Source organism: Typha angustifolia, chromosome 9 (genome assembly GCF_048772165.1).
Source record: "Typha angustifolia cultivar Huaian chromosome 9, ASM4877216v1, whole genome shotgun sequence".
Classification (NCBI taxonomy): domain Eukaryota; kingdom Viridiplantae; phylum Streptophyta; class Magnoliopsida; order Poales; family Typhaceae; genus Typha; species Typha angustifolia.
In genome coordinates this window covers 3426068-3443307 of record NC_133247.1, presented here as the reverse complement: position 1 = coordinate 3443307, position 17240 = coordinate 3426068, and the positions used below count along the sequence as shown (strand labels likewise).

Genomic DNA, 17240 nt, shown 5'->3' with positions numbered 1-17240 from the left:
TCTTTCTTCTATAATTGATTAGTTGAAATAAATAATATGATCAATCTATAGAACCACCCTAAGTACCTTCGGAGGAGAAGCTTTTTATTTCACCACCAGGCAACTGTCGAACTCCAAGAAGGCGGGCACTACAGCTGCCGCTGCAACTGCATTACCTCCAAGGCCATTGTGTTACGTCTCTCAAAAACTTTGTAGCAGGCCATCCATTCATTTTTTGCCACAACAGAGGAGATGAGTGATGTCGTGTTCTTAGGACATGTCACTAATCCCATATCAATGGAATAGATATGTCACCAAAGATATGAATCGTATAAAGAGAAAATGTGCTGCTTTGTTGCCAATATAGCAGGTTAGTTTTTAGTGAGAGAAGATCTCCATTGATAGTAAGGATTAATAAAAAGCTAAGTGACATAACATTCTGTAGTTTATCTGAATAAGGTGGATTCTTTGAGCCATGTAGAATGATGCGAAGATGTTTGCCGCATTTCTGTTAGCACTTGAAACAGAAAGTGGTGTAAATTTGAAGGGAAGGAGAACCTTTTATCTGACTGTCACTGTAAAGAGGATTGCAGAACAAATAAGATACGAGTTTCAAGGTAAATGGACATTAGATAAGTGGCGTTTAAAAGTATCTGTCAACAGCTTTGGCTTGGCGATGAAGTTTTCGGGATCTGACTAACAAATGTGTTATGATCTAACCACATGAGTTAAGTCGAATCAAATTAGTTACTTAGTATTATCTTTCTGTTTTGAATTTTAAATAAATCGAATAATGAGAGTATCCGATCTGTTAGGGATTTTACTTCTATAAATAAGGATGGACATAAGTTAATAATAATCATTGAGAAAAATCTGAGTTTAGCCAATTATTATTTTCGTTCTTATCTTTTTACATTAGGGACAAGCATTCAAACTCTAGCCACATCTGACGATGGCCGCAATGTCAAAAATTACTGTTTTGCCCTCCCTGATATATCTCTACTATTTTATATTTATCTTTTCATCCGATCTAGGTAAAATTAGAACCATTAGAATCCTAACTCACGAGACTACCTCTACCTAAATTTTCACGAGGCTACGTAATATTGGTATCAGAGCCAACTTTGGCTTTGCGATGAACTTTTCGTGATCTGACAAACAAATGCTGGACAATGGATCTGCCATACAATTAATCAGACAATCACTGGTAGCAGAATATGGAATCACACAAGTACTTCTACTTTGTTTCTTAAGTAAGCCAGGAATCGGCTTCGGTTCTTTATTTGGACGATATTTCAAGAGAGATAAAAGGAGGGAGAGCATCATCGGTACAACGGGTGATATATAATTATATATACCACATGATGCCATTCGAATATGATTTCTAGTGGGCGATGCAAATTGTCAGTGACTTGGTGATATTGCACAAGGCAAAACACTGTGTACTCACCCCACCAAAGGTCATAAATTATACTGGAGGTAGTTTTAACTAAAGGTTTTCTTTTTTTTTCTTGAATGTTAACTATCCTATTGTGTTGCTTTCTGACATCTGTCGTTTAAGTAAAGATATCAACATTAAGCATAACAAGCCATTCGTCATAATACGAAATCTAGCATGCGTGCATGCAACTTATACGCCAATTGGTCTAATTTTAAGTGCAACAATTTCACCAGTACACGAGAAGTTTATAATAGATATATCTTCATATCTTTATAATAGCCATCTTCTGCTTTATAATAGTAGACTCTGGAATCAGAGGCGTAGAACATTCTTTTTTTCCTTCTGCTCCCGTGATGTTTTGATGTTGCATCATTTCTTCTCCTCTTTTTTATCTTCTTTCTTTTCTTCTTTTGCAGGTCCAACTGATACAACGTCAATTTTTCCAATCTTCCTCAACTTCTTGGCGATCGCCACTGTGTCCATTTCACCTGTGATGGTCATCTTTTGCTCCTTCAGATCAGCAGCTATTGAATCAACCCCTGCCCCAGAATAATAATGCACACATTTTTATATTATATGGCATAACATCTCATATTCGTTAGATACGCATACTAGAATTAACCGACTATATGTAATTAATTAATCTCTTATTTTCATAGAATTAACTCCTACCTTATTTTCCTTCTCAACGGATAGAAGAGAATTTATTGCTAAATTATTGAGACAACTGAGAATATAAATCATCGAAATATCAGTTCTTCAAAATAATTACCATAGATGTCTGCAACCGCTTCTATAGCCTTTTGCTTTGTCTTCTCGTCATTCATGGCCAGAATTTTCAGCACCACTTTCTGCGATATGAAGTATGAAACCAGAAGGAGTGCAGAATTAGAAGGCAAGGCATGGAACTTGTACTAGTGCAGAATTGAAGAGTGAAAAATGTTTGGATTTGAGGATGATCTGATGACAGAACTTTACTTGCGCCATCTGACGGGAAGAAAAGGGAGAGTGGCTTTTAGGATGCTTTCTTCTATGGCACGAGCAATAGCAACCGGCAAAGATGGGGGAAGAGGACTATTCTTGGTATATATTTGTTGTCCTTGCTGATTAGTGCAAGACCCAAGGCGAGTTCTGATGTCCTTTTCTATTTGGTGCTGTCTGATGTCACCAAATAGAGCGGAGCGGAGCTTACGGGTGTAATTGAGCCGAGCTTGGTGGGGCGTAGCTCTGAATTTAAATTAATTTTAAGCTTATATTTATGATCATGAATTAAAATAACTTTAATTCGGATTAATTTCAAGCTTTAATTCGGGCTTAACGAGCCATTGAATAAGCAATTTTAAGTCTTAATTAATTCAAACTTAAGTTAGGCTTGACTAAACTTAAAATAGACCATTTAAAAATGTAAACTAATAAAAATATTTATATATGTTTAGAAAAGATTAACATTTAAAACAAAACTCTATAAGATCAGGATACATAATAATCTACTTTAGTAAATTTTAAAATACTACATGATTATAACATAGTATTAAAAATATTACTTGTATTATATATATTATAATTATTTGAGTCTTATCAAATCTATATGATCAAACTTGGCTTAAAATTATTTTTAATCATATCTTAAGCTTTACTCATTTTCAAGCCGAAGTTAATAGAGCCATATTGAGCCAAGCTCAAGCTGCCTTTATTATTTTGATAGCCTTAGTGGAACTTTAGGTAGAGCAAAGGGTGGTTCCTATTAGAGGATACGCATTTGAGGCGAGCTGGGCCACACATTCATTCATAGCGGGTTGATCCAAAGATCAGGCCATGCGCGCAATCTCATACAAAGGGCGTAAGAGTTTCTTTAGCATTAATGTTTCTTTAGGAAAAGGAATACTTTCACCTCCGGTTGAATTAATGGCTTCCAGTTGCCAAATGAGGGTAGAAGAGGTACTCTCTCCTGCTTTCATGGTTGCTCTGCTTTTCTTTTTCCTTTCTGAATCTTACGAGACGAACATTTCTTGAGGTTTATTTGTTCACAAAAATCCATCAAATATTTTTTTTAAAGATAAATACTTCAATATCTATTTAAAATTTACAATCATAATCTACCGGTTATGATAACTAATTTTTATATCCGGTGCCAATTCTAATACCATATTATATATACAAAATAATATATTTGCACCGTTCAATTCCTAGTAGATTATGATCGTATAAATTGGTAAATATTTGATGGATCCTCAGTTCCTCGTAGGGGGAACAAAAGCATAACGTCGAGAAATGAAAGTCACGTAAATACTGTTGGGTTGCGTGGAATTTTGACAACAACGAGTACGTTCTAATTTCTACGGAGGATAATAATATAAAAAGGGTTAATTGTACTTTGCCCGGTGTGGTATGGCTAATTTCATTAAAAAAATATTATATAATTTTAACTTAAGCACTTAATTCACTTGTTCTTAATTAAAATATAATAATAATTATTTTTGTTATATTTGACTTAATCAAATATCGCAGGTCTTTATTAAAAATAAAAGTACAGAGGATTGAATAGACTTTTTAAAATAATACTGATTAAAATCTAATAAGTATTAGTTTAAATGTATTCAAAAGTTTATTTAATACTTTATAACTTTGTCTTTAAAATTTTTTGATATCTAGTTAAATTAAATATAATGACAAAATAGAAATTACATTTCGATCGATTACAGTTTGGTTAAGTGGTTAAATTAAAATATTCGAGGGTCTTATGAAATTGAGTCAAATCACAAAAGATAAAATATAATTTTATTTAGTCATTTCATATATAATTATGTATAAGTCAAGCAATAGTTAATCGCCGTTTCCAAGTTTATTGCTGACACCTGTGATCGCTATAAGTGTGACAAATGCTCCTCGACTCCTCTCCAGGTTTTAAGACGAACAACAAAGTGGTCACGACTCACGAGTTTCTCTTCCACTTCCCAGAGAGGAAATGGTTGGACTGGGAGGAAGAGGAATGGATCGGGTCTCATCGGCGGACATGATGAAGGTGATGGCGATGGGCCGGCGATTGCAGAAGAGCTGGAAGAGCTCCTCTCCGGTTACCAGCGCCTTCTTTCTTTTCCTCCTCGCCATTGCCCTCTGCGCGTTCATCTATGCTCGCTGGATCACCAGTACTGTAAGCCCCACATTCAGTCTTTTTCAGATTTTAGGGCAGCTCTACTACCAGAAATTCGCTGAAATGTAGGGTTTCAGATGCAAAATTTCCCGGAGTTCTAAGGTTCCTAAATTACACTTGTTCGGAGGCATTAGTCATCGTATAAACGATTTTGGGAAGGTAGGTAAGGGGGATTCATTGGGTTACTCTGCAAGCATTTATCGGATAAGCGGGAGAAGGAGAGCATGCATGTGATGGCATGTGGCTTTATTTATAGCTTCCAGATTTTGGGCTTTCTTTACTTAGCACTCCTTTCTTCTTACGGTCTTACTTTCACTAAGGAGCATGATAGCTGAGTTTGTTCAAGGCAGTTGTCACTCTGTCTTGAATCCTCTATGTTGCATAGGTTCACTTGAGAAAATTTGAAGAAAAATGCACAAGCTTGAATTATGTTTAGCTAAATAAAGCAATTTTTTTTAATATTATGAAGCCAACTACGCTCAAAATTTAGCCTAATCTCTCTTGAACTCCTGTAAAGAATCTTTCTTGGTCCAAGAAATTTGGCTTGGGATTCCGTAGTTTAAGAAGTGCTTTGTCAGCAACAGGTTGTATTGAGCTTCGCATTGCTCTACACATTCAATAACTTTTACCCTTTCCTCCTCCTTTTTTTTTCGTCTATGTGAGGTTCTATATGCCAAGTCTTTTTGTTTTCTGTCAATTATCATTTATGTTCTGCTTATGAGTATTAATTTCTTACTTGCAGACTATACTGAGCACTACCACCACCATTGCTAATGCTGATAATCCCATTATCTACACCACTATTGCTCACAACCATAGCCACCCAACCAAAAAATACCCTCAGAAACAAAAGCTCAAACCAGCAATAAGCAACCAGAGCCATCCTCCCAAAACATATCCACAAAAACAAAAGCCAAGAACAGCACCAAATGTGATACCCTTCTCCTGTCCTATTGGAAATCAAACAATAACCAACACTTGCCCATCTATATCTCCATCAATCCCTGATGGCTCCTCTCCTTCAGGATCATGCCCGGATTACTTCCGCTGGATCTACGAAGACCTTCGCCCATGGAAATTCACTGGAATAACGAGAAAAATGGTTGAGAGAGCTCGTCGGACTGCTAACTTCCGCTTGGTGGTGGTTAATGGCCATGCCTATGTAGAACGCTACCAGCGAGCCTTTCAATCAAGAGATGTCCTTACTATTTGGGGAATCCTCCAGCTGCTCCGACGCTACCCAGGCCGTGTTCCTGATATTGACCTCATGTTTGACTGTGTTGACTGGCCTGTTGTCAAGGCTAAATACTACCGAGGTCACAATGCCTCTGCACCACCTCCATTGTTCCGATACTGTGGTGATGAATCCACCCTCGACATTGTGTTCCCTGACTGGTCCTTCTGGGGTTGGTAATTCGATCTTTCCCTTGGAACTTTAAAATTATCTAGTGTCCCGGTCTACAGGGGATAATTAACTGGTTATATCACTTATATGTAATTGGCAGGCCAGAGATAAATATAAAGCCATGGGAGGCACTCAGGGCGGAGTTATGGAAAGGGAGCAAGAAGGTAAGCTGGATGAATAGAGAGCCACATGCCTACTGGAAGGGAAATCCAGCAGTGGCCGTGACTCGACAACAACTGCTCCAGTGTAATGTCTCTGATTCCCATGATTGGAATGCTCGAATTTATGCTCAGGTACATAGCATTTCTGTTCTCTATTTTGGGAGGCAGCTTTTTTCTTTTAAAAAACTAGTTACAATACAGATTGTTTAAACAAGCATATCTTGATGAGCTAACAAAGCATCTCTGATGGATGGTCAATATAAGAGCAGTTCAGTGCTATCACTTCTTTTCACAGCACAAATAATCTCTTTCCTGCAGAAATTCTTAGTAGCTTTAGTGCTGTATTAGAATGTTCTGCCTGATTATTGCTAAATTCATTGTAGGATTGGTTCAAAGAGAGCCAGGAAGGGTTCAAGGAGTCAAATTTGGCTAGGCAATGCATTCATAGGTAAAATCACTTTTTAGTTCCTGGGGTATATTATTTCCCTAATATCAAATAGAAGCTGAAACTTGGTTGGTTGCGGGGTCTGGCTTTGCACAAAAACTGATTGTAGGTACAAGATTTACATTGAAGGGTCAGCATGGTCAGTTAGTGAGAAGTACATCTTGGCATGTGATTCACTTACACTGGTGGTGAAGCCAAAATACTATGATTTCTTCACGAGAGGTTTAATGCCGGTGCAGCACTACTGGCCAATAAGGGAGGATGACAAATGCAGGTCCATAAAGTTTTCTGTGGATTGGGGTAACTCACACAAGAAAAAGGTACTGTGTTATCCTAATTTCCTCTGCTAGATAGTGAAGTCATGTGTTCTCTCTATGCTGCTTCATATTAGCTCAAGGTCAGGTCTTCCTAATAATACACTGATAACAGTTATAGTACGAACAGTGTATAAATTTCAATTCTAGGTTGAAATTTAGTTGTGCATAAATTGCAACTTCGAAATTGAATTATCGGGTGCTATTTAAAAAGTTTAAAAAAATTCTATTATACACTATTTGATAATAAAAAGTTTTTCAATCCTTTTGGCTACACCTGTTAGAAGAGCTGATACTTATAAATATAAATTCTATAAATATGATATTAGTCTATAGGTTAGACCTATATTGACTGCATTCGTCAAGAGATATTGATATTTACTGATGCTAATAGCTTTTGTAGTGTATATGCATGTTCATACCTACAGAAAGATGTAAGTTTGTACACTTGTTCAGTGTACATATCTATTCTTGTCTATAACATAACCAAAAATCCCAGTAAACATTACAATAGCCATTGAATATTTGTAATGTTGTTATATATCTTGCTTCTGCCACATTTTATATAAGCTTTAAGATGTACTATTTTTTGTCTATGGATGGACACTTTGACAGGCACAAAATATAGGAAAGGAAGCAAGCAACTTCATTCAAGAAAATCTAAAGATGGACTATGTCTATGATTACATGTTTCACCTCTTATCCGAGTACGCCAAGCTGCTGAGGTACAAACCAACTATACTCCCTAATGCCATCGAACTCTGCGCCGAATCTATGGCTTGCCCAGCGAAAGGACTCGAAAGGAAGTTCATGATGGACTCCATGGTGAAGTCTCCTAAAGATTCAAATCCTTGCAAGATGCCTCCACCCTTCAGTCCTGTGGAGTTGAAGAAGTTACAAAGGAGAAAGGATAATTCAATAAAGCAAGTGGAGATGTGGGAGCAAAGAGCCTGGGAAAGGGAGGCCAATAAGCAGTAGGAGATGTAGTCATCCAGATGTACATTTTCCCACATTTGCATATAGAAGGATTCCCTTCTCAATAGTCAACTTTTGTGCTATATCCCTACTTCGAGAACTAGTTAATCACGGGATTTATCATCTGCAATATTTTAGTGTTCAAGTTTTTATGAACCTTAATGTTGCTTAGTGGAAAAGGAGAATCTCTATATACTTCTGAATCTTTATATCGGTGTTCGAAAAACAGTCACCTCTATATCAAGATTTCTTTTGTTCCATTCTTACTGTTGGACATGTGGTTTGTCGCAATCATTAATTAAAAAAAGATGTCCCAGTTTGCAAATGGGTCAATCTGAAATGATCCTTTATAATTACCCAATATATGAGATGGCCTTATCTGAAATCTTTTAACTTCAAAAGATTACAATTACTGATGTAATCTATACAAAAAGAGCAACCTACGGATCTCTCAACTTTAGAATAAAAATGTTTTGCCCATGTTCTTAAGAAGTTGGTAAACAAATTGGAGTGCGTAACTCTCTGAATTTAATGAAGCTGGAGAAGTGAATTATTTCAATATGATAGAGAACGACAAAACAAATATGATGGCGATTTTATTTTTATTATAGACACGAGGAAAGCTCAGAGGACAACCACAGGAACAGAGGGCCCTCTGCCTGAGTTAAAGGCATATGGGTCAGTATGGGTTTCAAGGGGCAGGAAGAGATGAGATCTCCCACCAATATTGCAATTTGTCTAGTGCCGACGGCCTACCACTCCATTTGCATCTAGCTGTTTAGATCTTTTGTTTGAAGGCTATCGGACCTTTCTTATTAACCCAGTATTTTTAGCTTAGAAGCATTGTCATGTTAACTACTGGTACCCACCTTTTAAGCTAAACATCCTTAGATACTTATTTCATGAAAGCAATCATAGAGAATGTGAGAACTTGAATTCAGAAACGAGTTCTTTGCATATAGAAGGCTTGTAATAATTGAGCTAACCGCATACGATACTATCTTATTCCAGAAACACGTGGCTCGACTATTACCTATGAGATAATATTAATTGTATCTACGAGTGACATCAAGGAAGGTGCTTAATTTAGTTTTATCTTACCCAGAAAAATAAAAAAGAAAACTTTATGAGGCTTAGTATCTACCTAATAGATAGTCTTTTGACCTAATTCCTTGAATCTTCTTATAAATTCTATAAAGAACCTAATATACTTCTCGACAGTTGCAGTCTTTTTCTCTTTGAATATTGATTATGATTTGAGGCGGCTATATATATATCAAAATGGTAGCTATACCTGCTCTACCACAAAATTTTGACTGATCCTAGTTACATCATCAACCATTCCTAGCTACAAACCAACAGTCAAGCATTTCACCTGCCACCTATTAATTTTCCTTCCCACCTTTTCTATTATATTTCACACCCTTTCATATTCCAGGTAGTTACCAATTCGTGTATATAACTCTCTCGGTATTTAAAGTAATATCTATAATAGTAATGTTTTATAGTTGCCCTCTCTAATCGGTACAGGAGATAGTAGTTCATAGTAAATACCCAAATAAAAGGGAGGGTATGGAAGAGATCATATTACTATGCGAACAAGAAGTTAGAATTTATTTTTGAATAGCGCCCGAGAAGCTTATCTCCGTTTTGTCCATCTCTACAGAAGTGGTCGTTTTATTTATTCTACAAGATTCCCAGAAGACTAAACTTGGACTGGAACAGACAAGACATATGTCTAATCGAGTAAATATATAACCAAAACTATCCACATTGCCTCGAAGTTGGCAAGTTTCGTGAGATAATATTGTAAACAATTACGAAGTTTTCGCAGTATTACATCGGATCTAAGTTTGACCCCTTCCCTCCCTACCGTTTTAATTTCTTAATCCATAAATACTCTCTCTCTCACTCTCACTCACACACACACACACACACACACACACACACACTCTCTCTCTCTCTCTCTTGTTATACCCTCTGCTTAGGTTTCTCGTCTTTTACTCTCAGTCTCTCGCTCTCCAATTGTGTATCCAATCCTCTAATTCTCTGATTTAATTGTGGATTTTGGTGGGTTTAAAGTTCTATTTCCTCTGTTTGGAATTTGTACTTCTTGAAGAGTTATAAGGTAGTGAGACATGAGTAGGGCACTCGGACGTCCTCTTCTACTTCTAGCTGTCACCTGGGCGTCACTCTTCCCTTGTTTTGAGTCCACTTCAGACGAGGGTATGTTCCATTGCATCTCCCACAGTGATAGATCTGCGTATCAAAAGAATAAAATTGTCTGGATCTTTTTCCGTATTTTCTTGATCAATATTTGAGATTTGCGTGATAGTTTCCTGAATTTTTCGCAGTTTCCGTACTCAGCGACTTCAAAAAAGCCATATATGATGATCCTCGGTCGACGCTATCAGATTGGAACGCCCGAGATGAGGATCCTTGCAGCTGGTTTGGTGTTAGATGCTCCCCTCCTCACAATCGCGTGGTTTTGCTGTAAGAAATTTATCAAACTTAATTCCCGTTGCTACTTGTGGATTTCTCTTGTTATCACTCTTTTTCTTGATTGTGTAGAAACTTGTCCAATTCATCGTTGACGGGATTCCTCACGCCGGCTCTTGGGCTTTTAAGTTATTTGGAAGAACTGTATGCCTTATTTTTCTTACTGTTGACCTTTTCCCGACAGTTTTATAGTTGTCAGTTCCATGAAATGGAACCTGCTTGATGAGAATCCTGTACTATTTTGCCCCTTTTGCAGCATTTTGGATAACAATTTATTGCTTGGGCCAATTCCTGAACAAATTGGCAAGTTGAAAAGCTTAACTCTGTTGAATTTGAGCGTAAATCAACTCTCTGGCCCCATTCCTGCTGTGATTGGAAACCTGATTAACATCTCAAAATTGTAAGCATAGACTATCTGCTAAACTTTTTTTAAATACAGATATTTGAATCTTCTTATTACTATCTTTAGAGATCTTCACTCGAACGTGTTGACTGGCACTATTCCCCTTGAGCTTGGAAAATTGGCGAACCTTGTAGAACTAAGGCTGGATAATAACAACCTTAGTGGAATTATCCCTGGAACCAATGGTCCAACCATGTAAGTGATGTTTCTCTGTCTTTCTAGAATAGGACTATGAATATTTGTCATATGATGTTGCAATTTATAAGCTAGTGTTTAAGTATGATGATGGAGAGCACCAAGTGAATCAACTCTGATCTGGAGCATGCATTTGTAACATATGTGTCTGATATACTTGATATATTTGAGTTTCAAGTACTTTCAGTTTTCCAGCATAGAACATTTTCATAAGATTTTGCATTAGGAAATTAAGGATTTCTTCAACATTTTCCTGCACATTGTATGTCATGATATTGTCATGGTTGATATTGCTAAACATATAAAGATTGTGGCTAGCTTTGTAAGAAGTTATTTGATACTTCAATATTTCCATATCAGTTTAAACATTTCATGCATGGAATTTAATCGACGACTTTCTTATTTAGATCTGGCTTATGCCGATTATCTCGGTTGAAAGATGCTAACGTATCATACAACTTGTTTGCTGGAGAAATTCCGTCATGCTTAAGAAGATTTTCAAGGTACAAATTCTTGGCTGAATGCATGCTAGCAATTTGTACTATCTGTACTTTATATATTCTACAACCTCCTACAGATCAAGCTTCCAAGGAAATTGTTTCCAGGATAATAACTCCAACTTGAACCGTCCTGCTCAAGAATGTAAGGTGACTTTATACAACATTTTACGACAAAGAAGTTATTTTCCCAATCGTCGACTAAAAAAGCCTTATGTTTGGAAATGGTTTATTCTTTAAAAATCGTCCTGATAATATTGCAGGATTATGCATAATGTGTAATGAGCTAATTAACACAAGTTTGATGACAGCAAATTTCTTCTTTTGTTGCATCACTTTTTGGCAAAGAATGTACATTATTTTTGTAGTTCTCATGCGGGTAACAATTTATCCTGATATTACATAGAAGCAAATCCTTAATAGTTAATATCAGGACTGACCAAAACTGCAAACTGACCACCTTAATATCTAGGGTCTCCCCTACCTCAATAATTTATTAAGTCAGATTGGTTACATTAGTAGAGACTCTAGAGAGAATTAACTCTAGATTGGCTGGATGGAAATTCAATTTTATATCAGTAGGAGGAAAGCTTATTCTAAGAATAAGTTTCAGCTTTATGAGCACATCCTTAAAAGTAGAATAAGTTTTACTTTAGTTCAATCTCTATCCTGACTTGGTTCAAAACAAATAAACAAAATATGAAGGAGCTTCTTCTGGAACTATCTCCAAGCATGCAGGCATCTGATAATTCATGTAGTACCTCTCTTAGAGATAACAGGTACACTATATTTCAGTTAGATGCTTGGTTCCAAGACCTCAACTCTCCCAACCTTTAATTAACTCTTTCCTATTTAAGTATCTTATGTAGAGGTTCTTAGTAGAATGATAGTATCTCATCATATTGAGACTCAATGTGCTGTTGGTTTATCACATTGCCCTTTGAGGAACCCTATGGTCTATGGATAATCATATATGGTATATTGCTTACTGTCAAAACAGAACACTGGCATCATGCTGGGCCATTCATTTACCATGGATATCCAAAGCCACATTTATCGTTGAGGAACCCAATGGATAATCATACATGGTACATAGCTTACTGTCAAAACAGAGCACTGGCATCAGAGCTGGGCCATTCATTTACCATAGACATCCACAACCATATATATCCTTGGGAATTTTCACTACATTTACCTATAATCCAGTTCATCTTAGACCTAAAATGTGAACCCTACATTTCTTCAACTCTTGAGTTTGTCACAGTTGTTAATGCTGCCACAACTTTTTATATTCACATATGTTCAAAATTTTGAATTTGTTTTTGTTCTATAACACTTTGACTTGCATTTGAGCCTTAATAAAGTTGTATTTCAGGCACAAATGGCCAGGAAATAACAAAAGAGACAGATGGTAATTCCTCGGAAAGGTCTAAGCACAAAACGCTACAGGAACCATTGTGGCTTTTGATTTTGGAAATCACTACAGGAGCTTTCTTAGTTGTTTTCCTCATAGTGGGCATTGTAAGTTCCAGCAAAGGATGCAAACAGGAATTCTGTGTTATTCCTCCATGGAGAAGAACAAGGATTTGGAAGGACCAGACAAGAATACCTATTGGTTGATTAGTTTTACTTTGTTCTTTTCTGCTGCCTCTCTTCATGATTTGAGTAATAGTAGAAGGAACATGTGGTTAATTCTTCTTACTTACTGCCTACAGGTGACGATTTGTTGGAAAATGTCTTGAAAATAAATCGCCAAGTACTTGATGTAGCTTGCGAAGATTTCAGCAATATTATCGGATCTTCTTCAGAGACTGTAGTATATAAAGGCACTTTGAAGGCTGGGCCTGAAATTGCCGTTATATCACTTTGCATCTCACAGGATTACTGGACCAGCTCTCTTGAGCTTTACTTTCAGAAAGAGGTGATTACTTTATCAGATTCATTTTAAATTTCAATAATTAGGTGAATTTAAGCATGTTTATGAGACACTGCTTATGCTTCAGGTGGCAGATCTGGCCAGACTAAACCATGGAAATATAGCAAAGTTGCTAGGATACTGCAAAGAATGTGATCCATTTTCAAGGATGCTAGTTTTTGAATACGCATCTAATGGAACACTCTACGAGCACCTTCATTGTAAGCTAGTGATATTTCATTCACTTGTAGTGTAAGGATTGATTATCTTGAAAAAATCCAGGAGCTCAAGAGTACACTGCACTTTCTCTTTTTAGATGGTGATGGATCCCAATTATCCTGGCCTAGGCGCATGAGAATTGCTCTGGGTATTGCTCGTGGGCTGAGATACTTACATACTGAACTGCAACCTCCATTCGCAATAGCAGAGTTAACCTCCAGTGCAGTTTATCTGACTGAAGATTTTTCTCCAAAGGTATGGAATATATTTTATCAGATATTATTTAAACCTCCTAACTCTTGCTTGTCTAATCAAACAATGAATTAAAGAAGATGTGGTAAGTAGTTTGGTTGCAAACAGCTTCACTCACATTCAGGGTACCCATGATTTAGATCTGATATTTCTATTCATCTACACTGGAGCTGAACCAGATCCCTTACTTCTTTGATGTAACAAATCCTTGAGTTTAAAGCAGCCTAAGTTTGGAAATACATTTGCTTTGATCTGGTATTCAAAATATTGGAGATGAGTTAAATTATCTAAATTGATGATGTTTCCTTAGAATTTGTAGACAGGGCAACTAGAACCACACTATTAGATTCTTCTCAAGTAATACAAGCTGTTTGTATATCAGTCATGATGTGTTCCTCTCCACATTAACTTGGTAGTCTGTCTGTTTCTGATTTTCAACAACAAGCTAGTCCAGGAAATCTCTGAGGCTTTGCCTATATACAAAATGAGTTTGAGACTGGTTTAGTTCAATTTTAAGTTTTAACCAGTGCTTTGCTCAGGTTGCTTTTTCAGCTAGCGTAAGTTTTATAACTCGAATATGAGAATGGGCTACGCTCAATTCTATTTAGGTTCTTAGATTTACTTAAGTCTAATCCTTTATACCATGCAAATGAAGATTAGTGCATTAGCAGAGATAACAACTTTAACTGTCTAATGTAAGATATTACAGTAGACCACATAAGCAGCAAATTCCAAATTTATAGTTCATCTAATTGATAAACTTATCCGTGTGGGAAGGCATACTTGAGCTTTCCACTATCTACTACACATGACATTAGCCATTTAATTTTCTTTTTATTATGGCTGTATTAATATCAGCAAGTGGCTCTTTATTTCATGTGCTCCTGTTTTTATTTTGACTCTATGTTCCTCAAACTTCTTCTATGTGTAAAGAAAGTGAATGAGAAAACATAGTTTCAGTGGCTTGTTGTGATTCTTTACTGCGACCTATGTTTTAAGTTTTGACCTACAAATTGCATGATTCATGCTTTTGATACACTGGAGCGTTTAAAGTATTTTGTTCATACATGTTTAGGATATACAAATCATAATAAATTAGAGGATTTTGGTGTATAGCACAGTAGTGCTATTGGCAGTTCTATATTTCTATTAGGAATCCCAGTTATGGTTGAGAGTTTACTAATGTACAATTTTAATTTTTTGATTTTCTAGTTTAGATCTATCAGCCATTTGGACCTTTGATTCTTCATTGAAATTTTCTTTTCATACTGACCTTACATGTTTTGTCTGATTTACATGATCGCATGTTTCTTCTCATGTACAAGTAATTTGCTTTTTCCCTTTGAGTTTACTCCTTGTCAAAATTCTATTGCTCTTTTTTGCTGCTTATTGCAATTCTTTGTGAATGACAATGTGTTATGCTGAATTGACGGCTTTATTTACAAACCGTAGTCCACAGGCTTGGTGATTATTATTTTAGTTTGTTAAATCTCCTTGTGTCTTGCTGTACTTCATCTTATGATCTTTGATTTATAGATTTATTAAGGTGTCACTGAGCCTACTGGTCATAAGAATAAGTGTGGCTTTCATTTCTGTCTTCCAGTTGGTTGATTTTGAAAGATGGAGAACTGTACTCTCAAAACCAGGGATGAACTCTGGTTGCATAGTCAATGGAGGTTCATTTTACAGCTTTATGCACTCACGTCAGAGGCGATATATGGATGTCCAGGCTAACACGTTTGCTTTTGGAATTATTCTTTTGGAACTAATAAGTGGGAGACCTCCATCGTGCAAAGATCGAGGGTGCTTGGTGGACTGGGTAGGTGATTTACTTATATGGTAATCCGGAATACAACTAGTCTTAGATGGTTTCATTCTTTGCTAGAAAGCATGCTATTTTTCATAGTGACAAGTTCTTAGGCTTGCAATAGTGAAAGAGTATTACCCAAAAATGTTTTGGTGTATGATGGGTCCTGGGTGCAGGTCTGATATTTCAATGTCAGGATACCAGTCGCTACAATGAAAGTTCTATTCTGCATTCAAATGGGGTTTTATGTAGTACTCAGAAATCATTTTTAATCTTCAAACAGAAAAAAGAAAAAAAAATCATTTTAATCTTTCGTAGAATTATCTACAGAAGGTCTGGTAAGAGCTTCAGGTTGAAAGAGAAATATTCTTTCTGATTCCAAAAGTCTAAGAAGTTCATTATGAATTGGGTTTTATATGAACCGCATGGATTCTGTAAGCCACATTCTTCTCGTCCTTCAGATATTAACTTTTCTTTCCACAATGGATCGGCATGTAGTCTATGATATTAAATTTTTTTTATTTAATTGCTAGATTAATCTACTTGATCTCTTTCATTGTGTTCCAAGATAACTGAAGGGCCTGCATAGCAAAAGTAATTGTTTGGGAAATCTTTCCTAACGCTGCAAAATATCATGTTATCTAGAATGGTCAAAACTAGTTGAATGTATTACTTCTGCAACAAATATGAATGTTTTATCCTCTTTGTTGCAGGCTCTAAAGTATTTGGAGCATCCACAGGAGATTGGCAAGATTGTTGACCCTGAATTAAAGAATGTCACACCTGAAACCCTGTCCATAATATGCAGTGCAGTTAGCCTCTGCATCGAACCTGAGCCGACAAAGAGGCCATCCATGCACATAATAACTGCCATACTTGAGGGGATGGACACCTCAGTAGGTGCAATTCTAAAGGATTCTCCTTTAGCATGGGCAGAGCTTGCCATATCATCATAGTTATTCATATTGTGCACGATAAATGCCTTCATCTCACATTTTTGTTTTATAGTAAAGCCTATTTGTTCTACAGCAGTCTTGCAAATGGTCAATTGCCAGATTTCATGTTTGCCAGCAATGACATTCTGTGTAATCATATTTATTAATCAAAGCATTGGTTTCCTGTTACCGCAAATGTATAGTTCTTCCATTTCACATGAAGCTCAAGCTGAAGGACAATTTATTAAGCTGAGTAATGCAACACAAAAATTTGGAGATAAAGATCGACTAATTACGTTCCTGTGAAGACTTCTGCTTTGGTAGACGATGTATGAGCATGTACCAATTTTTTTGCTAATTTAAATGCCAACACCCATATAGTAAGTACCTGTATCGTAGTTAACCGAACGGCACTCTCTATATTTACTGGCACACAACAATTCAATAGAAATGGAGTTTTTTAATATTTCATATCCTAATTTGTGTTTTCTGTCGTTTGTTAAAAAAATGTCAGTCAGATTTTAAAATTGTGAAAACCACAGAAAACTCCCTACTCAAGATATTTTCTGGAATCTAATGACAAATATGAAACTTTGTATATTTAAATTGAAAATGCAGGAATGATTTGAAGAAAGAACAGAAAAGAA

General features: G+C 36.3%; 3 protein-coding genes across 3 annotated transcripts; 2 read left to right on the top strand and 1 right to left on the bottom strand.

The window, feature by feature from the left end:
* Window positions 1–1562: 1562 nt before the first annotated feature.
* Window positions 1563–2514, bottom strand: LOC140767495 (heavy metal-associated isoprenylated plant protein 39-like). The gene is made up of 3 exons (XM_073107425.1): window positions 2399–2514; window positions 2193–2271; window positions 1563–1959 (listed from the first exon to the last, which is right to left on the bottom strand). Exons 1-3 carry the CDS (start codon window positions 2405–2407, stop codon window positions 1790–1792), a joined length of 258 nt encoding a protein of 85 aa, XP_072963526.1. The 5' UTR covers window positions 2408–2514; the 3' UTR covers window positions 1563–1789.
* A 1760-nt stretch (window positions 2515–4274) lies between these two features.
* On the top strand, window positions 4275–8062 carry LOC140767907 (uncharacterized). The gene is made up of 6 exons (XM_073107992.1): window positions 4275–4571; window positions 5314–5981; window positions 6077–6269; window positions 6521–6585; window positions 6692–6902; window positions 7512–8062. Exons 1-6 carry the CDS (start codon window positions 4386–4388, stop codon window positions 7872–7874), a joined length of 1686 nt encoding a protein of 561 aa, XP_072964093.1. The 5' UTR covers window positions 4275–4385; the 3' UTR covers window positions 7875–8062.
* Window positions 8063–9796: 1734 nt separating this feature from the next.
* On the top strand, window positions 9797–16789 carry LOC140767715 (probable LRR receptor-like serine/threonine-protein kinase At1g63430). The gene is made up of 13 exons (XM_073107720.1): window positions 9797–10097; window positions 10226–10364; window positions 10443–10514; window positions 10627–10770; window positions 10840–10968; window positions 11376–11471; window positions 11546–11610; window positions 12841–13080; window positions 13181–13386; window positions 13469–13601; window positions 13697–13854; window positions 15455–15670; window positions 16372–16789. The coding sequence occupies exons 1-13, from the start codon at window positions 10010–10012 to the stop codon at window positions 16612–16614; spliced, it is 1929 nt and encodes a 642-aa protein (XP_072963821.1). The 5' UTR covers window positions 9797–10009; the 3' UTR covers window positions 16615–16789.
* The last annotated feature ends 451 nt before the right edge of the window (window positions 16790–17240 follow it).

Coding starts and splice junctions, on each gene's coding strand:
- LOC140767495 (XM_073107425.1), bottom strand. Junction 1,960..2,192: donor AGCGGTTGCAGACATCTATG/GTAATTATTTTG, acceptor ATTCTGGGGCAG/GGGTTGATTCAATAGCTGCT.
- LOC140767907 (XM_073107992.1), top strand. CDS start 4,386: ATGGTTGGACTGGGAGGAAGAGGAATGGATCGGGTCTCATCGGCGGAC. Junction 6,270..6,520: donor ATGCTCGAATTTATGCTCAG/GTACATAGCATT, acceptor AATTCATTGTAG/GATTGGTTCAAAGAGAGCCA. Junction 6,903..7,511: donor GTAACTCACACAAGAAAAAG/GTACTGTGTTAT, acceptor ACACTTTGACAG/GCACAAAATATAGGAAAGGA.
- LOC140767715 (XM_073107720.1), top strand. CDS start 10,010: ATGAGTAGGGCACTCGGACGTCCTCTTCTACTTCTAGCTGTCACCTGG. Junction 11,611..12,840: donor GAACCGTCCTGCTCAAGAAT/GTAAGGTGACTT, acceptor GTTGTATTTCAG/GCACAAATGGCCAGGAAATA. Junction 13,602..13,696: donor ACTCTACGAGCACCTTCATT/GTAAGCTAGTGA, acceptor TTCTCTTTTTAG/ATGGTGATGGATCCCAATTA.